Source organism: Lepidochelys kempii, chromosome 2, assembly GCF_965140285.1.
Source record: "Lepidochelys kempii isolate rLepKem1 chromosome 2, rLepKem1.hap1, whole genome shotgun sequence".
Lineage (NCBI taxonomy): Eukaryota > Metazoa > Chordata > Testudines > Cheloniidae > Lepidochelys > Lepidochelys kempii.
The window spans coordinates 69,252,547-69,265,474 of NC_136381.1; the positions used below are offsets into that span (position 1 = coordinate 69,252,547).

Below are 12,928 nucleotides of genomic sequence, written 5' to 3' on the forward strand. Positions count from 1 at the left end.
CTCTTTAGGTGTAGGGACATCTGTTAAAATATTGCTACAGCTACCAGTAAACAAAAACTAAATAGCAGCTGCACAAGTGCATGATGGGATGAATAAATTATGTGAGCAAGAGAATGAATATGTTCTGTGAGAGAACGTGAGTGGGAGGGTGGATATATGGGCTTGTGTGTGGGTGTCATTAAAAAAACAGATGGATAGCAGAAACAGACGCTATAATTTTACTTGTTGCCAACCACTGCACCACCAGGCAGGGTAACACAGGAAGACCAGAAAACATCAAAGGGAGAGATGATTTAAAACAAAATAATAATAGCCCAGCTAATCCATGCTCTGTGAGTGGGGGATTATTCACTGCAATTTGCTCAGAAAGAGGAAACCTCAGTTGTTATTCCTACCAGAGTTTTTAGGACTTTTGACATTTTTGTCTTGACATATCCTTGATCTTCCCCAAACAGATACCATGGCAAACTATAACCCTTAGTGTAATGCATAAGAAGCCTAAAATAGGAGTTAGCTGAGACGAACATTTAAATAACTTTTATTGGGAGCATTAAATCCTTTTTAAATTTTATTTTTTGCAGTTTCAAGACAATTTTTTTTGGTCAGTGTATATTACCCTTAACTTACAGAAACTAGCCTGTGCTGGTCATATTCATGTTCCTTCACTGCTAACTCTTTTCAGAGGGAGACCTATCATTAGCTTCATTCTTTGGGACAATAATTCATAGTCATTAGACAACAGTGGTCACAATCACCCATTGTTAATCAATGAATTATCATCATAATGCATTAAATTACCCACTTCCTCAGCATTAGCAAGAATATACTTTTGTCTTATGTCATTATCCTTCTTTTTTGTTATTTTATTTTTTAATCTGTGTAAAGACATTCAGATCTGTATTATACACTTCATTGGAAGTGTAATTGATGAAAACCAAAATAATTTTATTTAAATTAGCTTGCCTGATTTAGATTCAGTTTTAGCTAGACAAAATGACAATTTCCCACTCATTTAACCCATTAAACCAGTGAGATCAGTTAGCTAGAAAGAGAATTACTTACATAAATATAAACTAGCCTTACTTTCTGTAGTTTAATTCAATTGGTTTAACTTATTTTACCATGCAGTAATAATAGGAATTTGTTACAAGTAGCTCATTTAATTCCTTTGCATTTTACAGAAGACTGTTCCTCAATCTTCATTTCTAAAGGTGCATCCTTGCTGCGTCTTTCAAACCATTCTTTTTTCCTCCCACCCAGCTTGCCCAGCATTGCCCTTTACTCAGCCAAGTGAGATGAATTCCCTTCTTTCTTTCCATCTAACATTGCTCTAGTTTGCCATCAAAATTTCTGTAACTTCTCCTTCTGCTCCTCTTGATTCCATGTCTTCCAAGGACATATCTGACATAATCCTGTCCTTTCAGAAAACTTCTTGTTCTCTTTATACCTTTCATCTCTTTTTGTTTCACCCTGTCACTAGAACTGAATTTTCTGACAAAACTCTAGCAGGCAGGGTTACCTCCTGTCCAGGTTTTCCCATGATTGACCTTTTATTATTTTTTTGAGGAAGACTTCGGAAATCTCTAAATCTTCCTGAGATATTAGAAGTTCTGTTTTTTCTCTCCCGCCCCCCACATACACACAAAGGGTCACCATTGGTTTGCTGAGTCTGTGCCTGGGAGTGGGAGGAAGCATGTCCCACCTCAGAGTGGGGTGGTTGGGGTAGGGCACTGCCTGAGGGGAGGCCAGGGATGAGGAGACTCAGATATTCTCCTCAGGCATGGGTCGATGGGGGGAGGTGAGAATAGCAGACTCATCGATGACTCAGTGGGGAAAGTGAGGCCAGGCCTGGGTGCGCTGGGCCCATTGATGGCTCAGTGCTCTCCCCTCTATGTGTTGCCATTTTAAATGGTAGAACATGCAGGATGTGTAGAGAACAATCAGCACTGAGCCCCACCCCCCACCCTACTAGTCCTAACTTCCCCCCCGCCCCCTATGTCCTAGTTTTTTGACCTTCAGAGGTGGCAACCTAACAGGGGTTCTCAATGTATAGGCTCCTGGCAATGCAGAAGGGCCTGGAAATCCTGAAACCCTGGCTTGATGGTTTGAGATGGGGCTTTTCAGGCTTCTAGATTCTCTGCACCACAGCTGGGAACTTGGCACTGCTAAGTCCCAACTTGAGCAAGGGCTCTTGGGGCTTCTGGAGTCTCCATTTCACAGTAAGGACTCCCCAGTGCCTGAACACTTCCCAATGCCTGGAGACTCCCCATGGGTAGCTGTCACAAAAATAAAGGGAAGGGTAACCACCTTTCTTGATACAGTGCTACAAAATCCCTCCTGGCCAGAGGCAAAATCCTTTCACCTGTAAAGGGTTAAGAAGCTGAGGTAACCCCACTGGCACCTGACCCAAAATGGCCAATGAGGGGACAAGATTCTTTCAAATCTGGAGGGGGGCGGACAAAGGGTTTGGTCTGTCTATGTGATGCTTTTGTCGGGAACAGATCAGGAATGCAATCCTTACCACTCCTGTAAGGTTAGTAAGTAATCTAGCTAGCAAATGCGTTAGATTTTCTTTTGTTTCATGGCTTGTAAAATAAGCTGTGCTGGAGGGAATGTATATTCCTGTTTTTGTGTCTTTTTGTAACTTAAGGTTTTGCCTAGAGGGATTCTCTATGTTTTGAATCTGATTACCCTGTAGGGTATTTACCATCCTGATTTTACAGAGGTGATTCTTTTACCTTTTCTTTAATTCAAATTCTTCTTTTAAGAACCGGATTGATTTTTCATTGTTCTTAAGATCCAAGGGTTTGGGTCTGTGTTCACCTGTACCAGTTGGTGAGGATTCTTATCAAGCCTTCCCCAGGAAAGGGGGTGTAGGGCTTGGGGAGGAAGGGGGATATTTTTTAAACTAAAATGACTGCAGTGGACATGTTATTCCTTGACTTTAGCAAAGCCTTGGACATGGTCTCCCACAGTATTCTTGCCAGCAAGTTAAAGAAGTATGGGCTGGATGAATGGACTATAAGGTGGATAGAAAGCTAGCTAGATTGTCGGGCTCAACGGGTAGTGATCAATGGCTCCATGTCTATCTGGCAGTCGATATCAAGTGGAGTGCCCCAAGGGTCGGTCCTCAGGCCGGTTTTGTTCAATATCTTCATTAATGATCTGGAGGATGGCGTGGATTGCACGCTCAGCAAGTTTGCAGATGACACTAAACTGGGAGGAGAGGTAGATACGCTGGAGGGTAGGGATAGGATACAGAGGGACCTAGACAAATTAGAGGATTGGGCCAAAAGAAATCTGATGAGGTTCAACAAGGACAAGTGCAGAGTCCTGCACTTAGGATGGAAGAATCCCATGCACTGCTATAGACTAGGGACCGAATGGCTAGGCAGCAGTTCTGCAGAAAAGGACCTAGGGGTTACAGTGGACGAGAAGCTGGATATGAGTTGACAGTGTGTCCTTGTTGCCAAGAAGGCCAATGGCATTTTGGGATGTATAAGTAGGAGCATTGCCAGCAGATCGAAGGATGTGATCATTCCCCTCTATTCGACATTGGTGAGGCCTCATCTGGAGTACTGTGTCCAGTTTTGGGCCCCACACTACAAGAAGGATGTGCAAAAATTAGAAAATGTCCAGCGGAGGGCAACAAAAATGATTAGGGGACTGGAACACATGACTTATGAGGAGAGGCTGAGGGAACTGGGATTGTTTAGTCTGCGGAAGAGAAGAATGAGGGGGGATTTGATAGCTGCTTTCAAACTACCTGAAAGGGGGTTCCAAAGAGGATGGATCTAGACTGTTCTCAGTGGTAGCAGATGACAGAACAAGGAGTAATGGTCTCAAGTTGCAGTGGGGAAGGTTTAGGTTGGATATTAGGAAAAACTTTTTCACTAGGAGGGTGGTGAAACACTGGAATGCGTTACCTAGGGAGGTGGTGGAATCTTCTTCCTTAGATGTTTTTAAGATCAGGCTTGACAAAGCCCTGGCTGGGATGATTTAGTTGGGGACTGGTCCTGCTTTGAGCAGGGGGTTGGACTAGATGACCTCCTGAGGTCCCTTCCAATGCTGATATTCTATGATTCTGGGGGAAGACATCTCCAAATGGTCTCTTTCCCTGTTCTTTGTTTAAAACGCTTGGTGGTGGCAGCATACTGTTCAAGGACAAGGCAAAGCTTGTACCTTGGAGAAGTTTTTAAGATAAGCTGGTACGAATAAGCTTTGGGGGTCTTTCATCTAGGTTCCCACATCCGTACCCGAGAGTTCAGAGTGGGGAAGGAACCTTGACAGTAGCCCTGGGGGAGTCCCCCAGAGCTGGAATCCAGAGCAGTCAACTGGTCTGCTTTGTTTAGAAAAAAAATTGAACCCATACTGTTTATTTTTTAAACTAAAATGACTGGAACGTTCTTTCTGCAGGAAATGTCAACACTCCTAGTTTTAATTCCAAACCAAAACCAAAACTTTTTCTAAATGTCAGAATTTCCTGTGGAGTAGAAATTCCGAGATCCATTCAGGTTTGCCTTTCACTCCAGGCTCATGCCCTATGTTACAGACATTGTTATTAACCTCTTTTCTTGTAGTATCTTCCCCAGTTCTTTAAAAATCTGCCACTGCCCACTCCCTAATAAAACCTTCCCTTGAATTTGAAATTGAAATTCAGAGCTTGAGGAAAACACTTTGTCTGATCTCTTCAATGACATGTAAATAAGAACATAAGAATGGCCATACTGGGTCAGATCAATGGTCCATCTAGCCCAGAATTCTGTCTTCTGAGAGTGGCCAGTGCCAGATGCTTCAGAGGGCAAGAACAAAAGAGAGCCATTATCAAGTGATCCATCCCATCATCCAGTCCTAGCTTCTGGCAATCAGAGGTTTAGGGACACACAGAGCATGGGGTTGTGTCCCTGGCTATCTTGGCTAATAGCTATTGATGGACCTATCATCCATGAACTTACCTAATTCTCTTTTGTAGTTGAGGCTCACCTCCAGGCTATGTTGTTGCAAATTCTTATAACCTTTAGGGAGGCAGAAATTCACCCAGGAATTGCTCCAAAATGCAGGATCTTTCAACCAGTTTTGTACCCTTTATAGTAATTTCATCTAGACCACATTTCCCTAGTTTGCTTATGAGAATGTCATGTGGGACTATGTCAAAAGTCCTACTAAAATTAAGATATATCACATATACTGTTTCTCTTCATTCACTAGTCCAATAAGCCTGTCAAAGAAGAAGTTAGGTTGGTTTGGCATGATTCGTTCTTGACAAATCTAAGCTGGCTATAACATATTTAGTGAAGACTGAACCAAATAGGGACTAAGCATCCCAGCTTTCTTGGTGTTGTCGGTTATTCGCTCTCCTTCCCTGCTAAGTAGAGGATCTACACTTTCCTTCTTCTTTCTCTTGCTCCTCATGTATTTATAGAACCTCTTCTTATTGCCTTTTATGTCCCTTGCTAGCTGCAACACATTTTGTTCCTTAGCTTTTCTGATTTTGTCCCTTCATACTTACTGTTTTGTACTCAACCTTGGCAATTAGTTTTCACTTTCTATGGGATTTCTATTTGATTTTCAAGTTGTTAAAGAGCTCATGGTGCAGCAATATTGGCCTATTAGTATTCTTCTTGCCTTTTCTTAGCATCAGGATAGTTTGCTGTTGTGCCTTTAATATTGTCTTTTTGAGAAACTCCCAGCTCTCCTGAACAACTCTTTCACTTGGATTTTCTTCCCCTGGAATCTTACCTGCCAGTTCTCTGAGTTTGTTAAAGTCTGTTTTTTTAAGACCATTGTCCTTATTTCTGATGCTCTCATGCCTCCTTTTCCTCAGAATAATGAAATCTATCATTTCATATAATTTCATGATCACTTTCACCCAAACTGCCTTCAGTAAATTCACAACCAATTTCTCCCTGATAGTCAGAAACAAATATAAAATGGCTGGTCTCCCCCATCCCGGGTTACTTCCTTTATAAACAAACAAAAAGTTGTCTCCAGTAAATTCCAAGACCTTTACTGGACACTTTGTGTTTTGCCATATTTCTTTTCAAACAGATGTCTGGGTAGTTAAAGTCCCCCATTATTCAGTGTTCATGTCACACTCCCTGTCAGTACCCGGCCTGGGCCAGGAAAGCTAATCATAGAATCATAGACTTTTAGGTCAGACGGGATCATTAACACACACACATTTAACAGTGGGTTACACTTTCATCTCCTCTTTATTGCAGTGCTTTTTCATATGATCTCCCCAGGTCCTTGTCCTCCAAACTCCAGTAGGTACAGAATCCTGCTGCTTGCCTTCTGACATGTACAAGCTGCGCTTGAGTAAACACCACCATCTGTTCCAAATCCATCTCATGATCCAATTCAAAACTGTCCAAAAAACCAGACCACCACCAGACGCTTTCTTCAGAATACCTTCTAGATCTTGTTTTCATGACTCCCCTCTCTGCTTCTTTCAATGCTTTAAAACTGGCCTCCTTTCTTTTCTTTCATGTAAGATCACCAACCACTGTTGTTGCAAGAACCTTCTCCACTGCAGGAAAATTCAATATGGAATAGCCTTCCCATCTCATTGATTCTCCATCTCCTTCAAATCTTAGCCAAAAACATATTTTCTCCCTTGCCTCAAGAAGTTTCTCTCACTCACTGACATTTTTATTTTAACATTGTAATTATTATTAAACTCTATAAAGAGCTTTGCAATGCAGTTTGCATGGAAGATACAATTCATAGTGCAGGCCCAGTCCTGGGATTTTGAAGGAGGAGGAGAGGAGTCTGGTTCTAGACAGACAGAAGAAGCGGTAAGGGGGATACAGGGACAGAATCTGTGATGGGGGTTGGAGACAGGATTTAAAAAAGAAAAGAACAGCAATTTTAAACTGGATTATGAAATTGATATGGAGTCAGTGGCACTGATGTCATTGGGTATGGTGTCAGAGGAATAGTAGTGCACAGCAGAGATAGGTTCTCAGCATCTCCCCCAAACAGGGACTGTATTTGAATTGTCTTGTTTAGCACTGATTGAAATTAGCACAATATTTCAATTTAGTATGTGTGTTCTTTAAGAAAATATTTTGCATCTCACATAGCAAATATACTCATATATGATGTGACAGTTGCTATAGTTACAAACACATTTTACTACTAAAAAGCAGATTAAACAGTGAAGTATGTAACCAACAAATATTGTTTGCAAATGAGGGAGGCATTGCTGTCCTGTGGTTGTAATAATCATGTGCAGAACACTTTTCCTGTTAAATTTCCTCATCAATACTCACTTCTCACATGTGAGACATGTCCTTACCTTTATACATGTTCCTTCTCTTCCCTAGCTCTGCCATATCCTCTTTCCTTCTGCTTTTATTTCTCACACATCTTATTCCCTCAGTGTGTCTTCTCATCCATTTCAGCATCCTAAATTCCTCTTTGATGGACTGCTCTGTGTTCATTTTCACTTCCTCTCCTCTCTTTACCAGTTTTACTCAACTCAGAACTCTTTGCTCTTCTCCCTCTCATAAAAGTATTGAAAAGGTCTCCCACTTACAGAGCAATCACTGGACACTTTTGGAAGTGCCTTCCTTACCAAACGTAATGTCTTCCAAAGTGCATCTGCTCCAGAGAGTGGAGATGTCAATAAGGCCCTAATCCTGAAAAGACTTCAGCAGCTGCTTAACTATACACACTGTGAGTAGCCCCACTGCCTATGTTTGTAAATTTGCTCTTCTTCCTCATCAGCAGTATAAACTTGGAGTGACTCTTGATTTTCAGAGCTATGCTGAGAATCTGCATGTCTCTGGCAGCTGGGAAGAAGACAGCAGCTTCAATTTCAGCTAAGGACACCTAGCCCTGAGACTGGAAGGAGAAGAGCCATTGCCAAATTGACTCACCACTGAGATGACCTCCCGGAAGACACTGTACATTTGTCTGAAATTTCTCAACCTACATGAGTTTGTATGCAAATACTTTCACTTCTCAGTTTTTTAGCTGCAAATGTTAAGATCCTTGCAAATATTTGTCAATTTAATCCAGGCCCAAATGTTACCAATTTCTCTAAAACAAACAGTTTATCACAGTAAAGATGGTAATAGTCTACTCCTCAAAAAAATCCTGAAATTTTGCAAATTTACTTCAGAGGAAATTAGCTAATTTCATTGAGAAATCACACCATTTACCCCTCTGCAAAATTGACTTTTGTAGGGAAAAAGAAATAAAATGGGAAAGATGATTGTTGTCAGAAAATGGACATTTGAGGAAAAAAGTTCTCATTTCTGATATAACTTATACTGATGGTCACATTGATTATTTAGTCACAGGTTTCAAACTGGGAAACACTGTCATGGATCTGTATGGGAATTTTTACAACTTTTTTTTCTGCATTCAGTCTTTGTCTTTTGATGGGTGATGTATTTGACCTTCATAAAGAGTTTCATAAAGATTAGGTAATTAACTTTTTCCCTTGGTAACAACCTTTTTTTATATTGTGTTAGTTAAAACATGTTAATATATTTTTCTGACATGATACATTTTCTCAACATATGCAAGACCTTAGTGGCCCTAACTAAACCAACACATAACTAACACATTTCATTTAAGTGGTTTCTAAATATAGGTTAGCACCTAGACATGTTAAGTGTTAGAGGAGAATTCTAGCCTCCTTCCTATTGTTCATCTTCAGCTGCTATGATATTTTACTGTGAATCCATTATTTTTAAACTACTTTCTATGACTGACATTGTTCTTAAATTGGCATCCGCATTGATCTAAAATATCTGTTCTTAGCAAGTGACTGGAGTTGATTTGCAGCTTCCACTGGCTCAACATAGTATCCTCACTAAGGTTCTTGCTGTGCCTTTAGATTTCTAGAATAGACTATGACAAGTTCCTATATACACCACAGAACTGGTTTATGCCTCAAGCTTGTACTGAATCTTCAGAGAGAAAACAGGGTTTGGAAGATGACAATACCAAAAAAAAAAAAAAAAAAAGAAAAGATGAAAAAAGAGAGAGAGAAATGCATAAAAATATCCATACTAACCTGACCTCTTTCAAAACTTGTATGTGACCTAGAATGCCTAAGTTTTCTTTTGCAGGAGTCTCCGTTCTCTCCATATATTGTAATAAAGACATCTGCATCAGTTCCTGATGCAGGTAATGTTCCTGTGTGAACACTGACTGAGTAAAGAACTTCTGCCATGAAAAATAAATAAAAGAAAACATTACTAAAAATTCGATGCCAAATAAATAATTAATCTGAAAGAGTACAGGATAAAATGAATATTAATTGATCCCCCTTCATGTACCTACATTTTCCATCCATTTTTAATACATCTTGCTAAATGCTTCTCAATGGCATGTTTCAGTGTTATAAATGGAATGTCAGAGCTCATGTTCATATTCAAAAGAGAAAAAAAATCTCTTAGTTATTGAAAGCCTGATCCAATGCCCACTGAAGTGAGTTGAAAGCCACGCACTAACTTCAATGGGTTTTGGATGAGGCCTGAGTTCTCTTTATAATAAATACAGAGCTTAATTCCAGTTAGAACTTGCTCACTGCAGAAACATTTTATGAAAGAAATATAAAAGATTGACAATGAAAATATCCCACTCTTTGTTCTTGGTCAGCTGCATTCAATTTTAACCTGTCAGGTAGATAACTGTTGCCACTACAACTAATTTGGTCTGGGGAAGTGGCTTAACTATTTACATCGATGTGTATTAATATCATTCACTACAGACGGTAATATCATCTGGCATGATTTTTCCTTAACAGCATGACAAGAACATTTTTTATCCAAGGTTGTGATAACTCTGTGTAGAACTAAATGCTGTAATATACTCCTAACATCTAATTCTACATACAGTCCAGCTTTGAACTGGAAGGGAAAGGAAACAGCTTTTAATGTTTGGATGAAGTTGACTTTTGATTACAATGTTTGGTGAATTAGACTTTTTTTCTGGTAAATACTGTATAAAATATATCTAAAGCAAAGGAAGATCTTATCAGAGTTTTAAAATCACATTCATATTAAATTTTATATGTGTATTCCTGTTCCTACAGCATAGCAATTAGATGACAACACAATACAAATATTGAGGCACATCTCTGGTTTGGCCAGAATTTCAGCCCTTTTTTTTAATTAAATATAAAGCCATTGATCTTTTCTTTGTCTATAAAATTTTCAGTCATCACTTTACCACGTATTTTAAAATACATGAGCCAGGTCCCTAGTTGGTATAAGTTGGCACAGTTCTAATGATTTCAGCGGAATTGCACCAGTTTGTCCCTCTATATTTTGAGGTGTTCAAATGGACATTTGATGTAGTGGAAACATTAAATACATTTGCTATTTGCCTTAAAGAGGAAAGCAGTTAAACATTTTTAAGCCCTCTTAGGCTTTGTTAAAGATCCAACATTTCACACAAGTGCCTTAACCCAGGATGTCAAAAGCAACTGGGAATGACTTTTCTAAAATGTTTTATAGTCTTTCCCATCATCATGCTTATTGTAGTTGATTTACTTTAGAAAAGATTTTTTTGCTTGTTTCTTAGTTCAGCAGCATACCCCTGAGCGGTGCCTTATCTGGTCTGACTGCCGCTAGCTCTGTCACGGTCTCTGACCCATCTTCTTTAAAGAGCCACTGGTCTGCACTGTAAAAGCCCAGTTCTTGCTTAGTGTCCAGGTCTTTCAGCCGAAGCTGCAGGCAGAAGGAGAAACAATCATATTTTTTATGAAATATTTTCTTATTCCCCTCCCAACAAAAATTGACATTTCTGACACTCATTTAAAATAATATAATAGTTTCATATATAAATAATGCCTGATTTAGCATGCGGAGGAACAACTATTGCAAGGCCCAGATCCTGTAACTGGGTGCTCCCAAGTGAGCTCTTTAATGGGGCTTCATACAGACATAAAGACCCTCTGAGTGAATCCAGCTGAAGGATCAGGGCCTAAATCCATATGCTAGTCACTGCTGAACCAGAATTTTGAGTGTCTGTGTAAAGCTACAGCAGGCCTATCTGTATATACATATTTGTCCAGAGGTATTAGGGGTGATGTTCATTTACCACTATTACTAACTCTTTTATTGTGCTTTTCATCAATAGGTCTCGAAGTGCTTCACAATGTTTAATGTATTTATCCTCACAACACCCCGTGAGGTAGGGAAGCATTAATATCCCTATTATGATTCAACATATTTTTGTGTTAACTGTTTATATTTCCTTCTGCTTTTGGTTTGTTTGATGCTTGATGCTGACATTGCATATACCATAGCTGGGATTTTCAAAAGCGTTTATGGGAATTAGGTGTCCAACCTCCTTTGAAACTTATTAGGATTTTCTATGGGAAATGGGCATGTAAGGGCTCATGTCTACACTACAAGGGTTTATCTACTCTGAGGCCATGTCTACACTACAAACTTTGATTGATGCAAGTTACATTGTCATAAAACTGCCACAGTTAGTTTATTGCTTGTGTGTGTGCATACTTGGCTCCCTTGTGTCAGTGCTGAGCATACTCACCAGGAATGATAGCATCAATGCACAGTATGGTGCATCATGGGTAGGTATCCCAGTGTGCAACATGCTACCGTCCAGCGCACCGTCTTTCAGGAAGTTCTGGCAATGCATGGTGAGGCAGAAACAAACCATGCAGGGCTGACTGGGGTCAACTTCCCAGAGTACAACTGTCTTCATCCTATAATGTCATCTATATCCATAATTTTTGCACCTTTTTAAACCCACAAACCCATGCAGCCCTCCTTGCAGTCCACCATCTCTGACAGAAGCATGGAGCCTGCATAGCTCTGCACTATTGTCATACGCATTGTAACCATGGGATGCATGATCCTCCAGTATTTGCAGAGCCACAAGAAGAACCAGATGAGTAGGGAACATGATCATACCTTGGAGGACAGAATAATGTAGGACATAGCGAGAACCAATTTCAGAGCTGTTGGTGGCATTCTTGGAGCAGCTGCAGATGGTAAAGTGCCACTTCTAGGCCTGAGAAATGAGCATTGACTGATGGGATCACATCGTAATGCAGGCTTCGGATAATGAGCAGTGGCTGCAGAACTTTGGGATCTGCAAGGCCACATTTGTGGATCTATTTGCCAAGCTTGCCCCAGCCCTCCAGAGCATGGACAGCAAAATGAGAGCTGCACTGGCAGCAGAGAAGAGAGTGGTGATTGCACTGTGGAAACTTGCAATGCTGGATTGTTACTGGTCAGTGGGAAACCATTTTGGAGATAGAAAATTCACTCTGGGGGGCATTGTCATGCAAGTATGCAGGGGCACGAATCATCTTCTGCTACACAGGACTTTGATTCTCAGCAATGTGCAGGACATCGTGGATGGATTTGCAGCAGTAGGGTTCCCAAAATGTGGTGGAGCAATAGATGGCAAGTAAACCCCTATTTTGGCACCAGACCACCTTGTCACAATGTACATTAAGCGTTGGTGGATCACTGAAGATGCTTCACCAATATCAATGTTGGCTGATCAGGGAAGGTGCATGCTATTTGCATATTTAAAACCACAGAACTATTCAAGAAATTGCAGATTTCTTAACTGACCAGCAGATTACGATTGGCAATGTATGTTGAAATGCAAGTAGTGATTCTGGGGCACCCACCCTACTCCTTTTTCCCCTGGCTCATGAAACTCTACACCAGCCACCTCAACAGCACCAAAGAAAGATTCAGCTGTTGGCTCAGCAGGTGTAGAATGGCAGTTGAATGGACATTTGGTAAATTGAAGAGACACTGGAGTAGCTGACTCAGAACACTGGATCTCAGAGGCAAAAACATCCCAATGATGATAGCTGCCTGCTGCATCCTGCATAATGTCTGTGAAGCAAAGGGGCAAAAGTTGCTGGGGTACAGGATGGAGATGGAACAGCTGTCCTCTGAGTTTGAACAGCCAGACA

The 12,928-nt window shown here is 40.5% G+C and overlaps 1 protein-coding gene across 1 annotated transcript in view; it reads right to left on the reverse strand.

The window, feature by feature from the left end:
- Positions 1 to 12,928, reverse strand: part of RP1 (RP1 axonemal microtubule associated) — a 295,040-nt gene that overhangs the window by 55,269 nt on the left and 226,843 nt on the right. Inside the window, exons 42-43 of the mRNA XM_073329615.1 lie at positions 10,559 to 10,691; positions 9,032 to 9,183 (exon numbers count right to left, since the gene is read on the reverse strand). Coding sequence (XP_073185716.1) covers positions 9,032 to 9,183; positions 10,559 to 10,691 — 285 coding nt within the window. The remainder of the gene's footprint in view (positions 1 to 9,031; positions 9,184 to 10,558; positions 10,692 to 12,928) is intronic.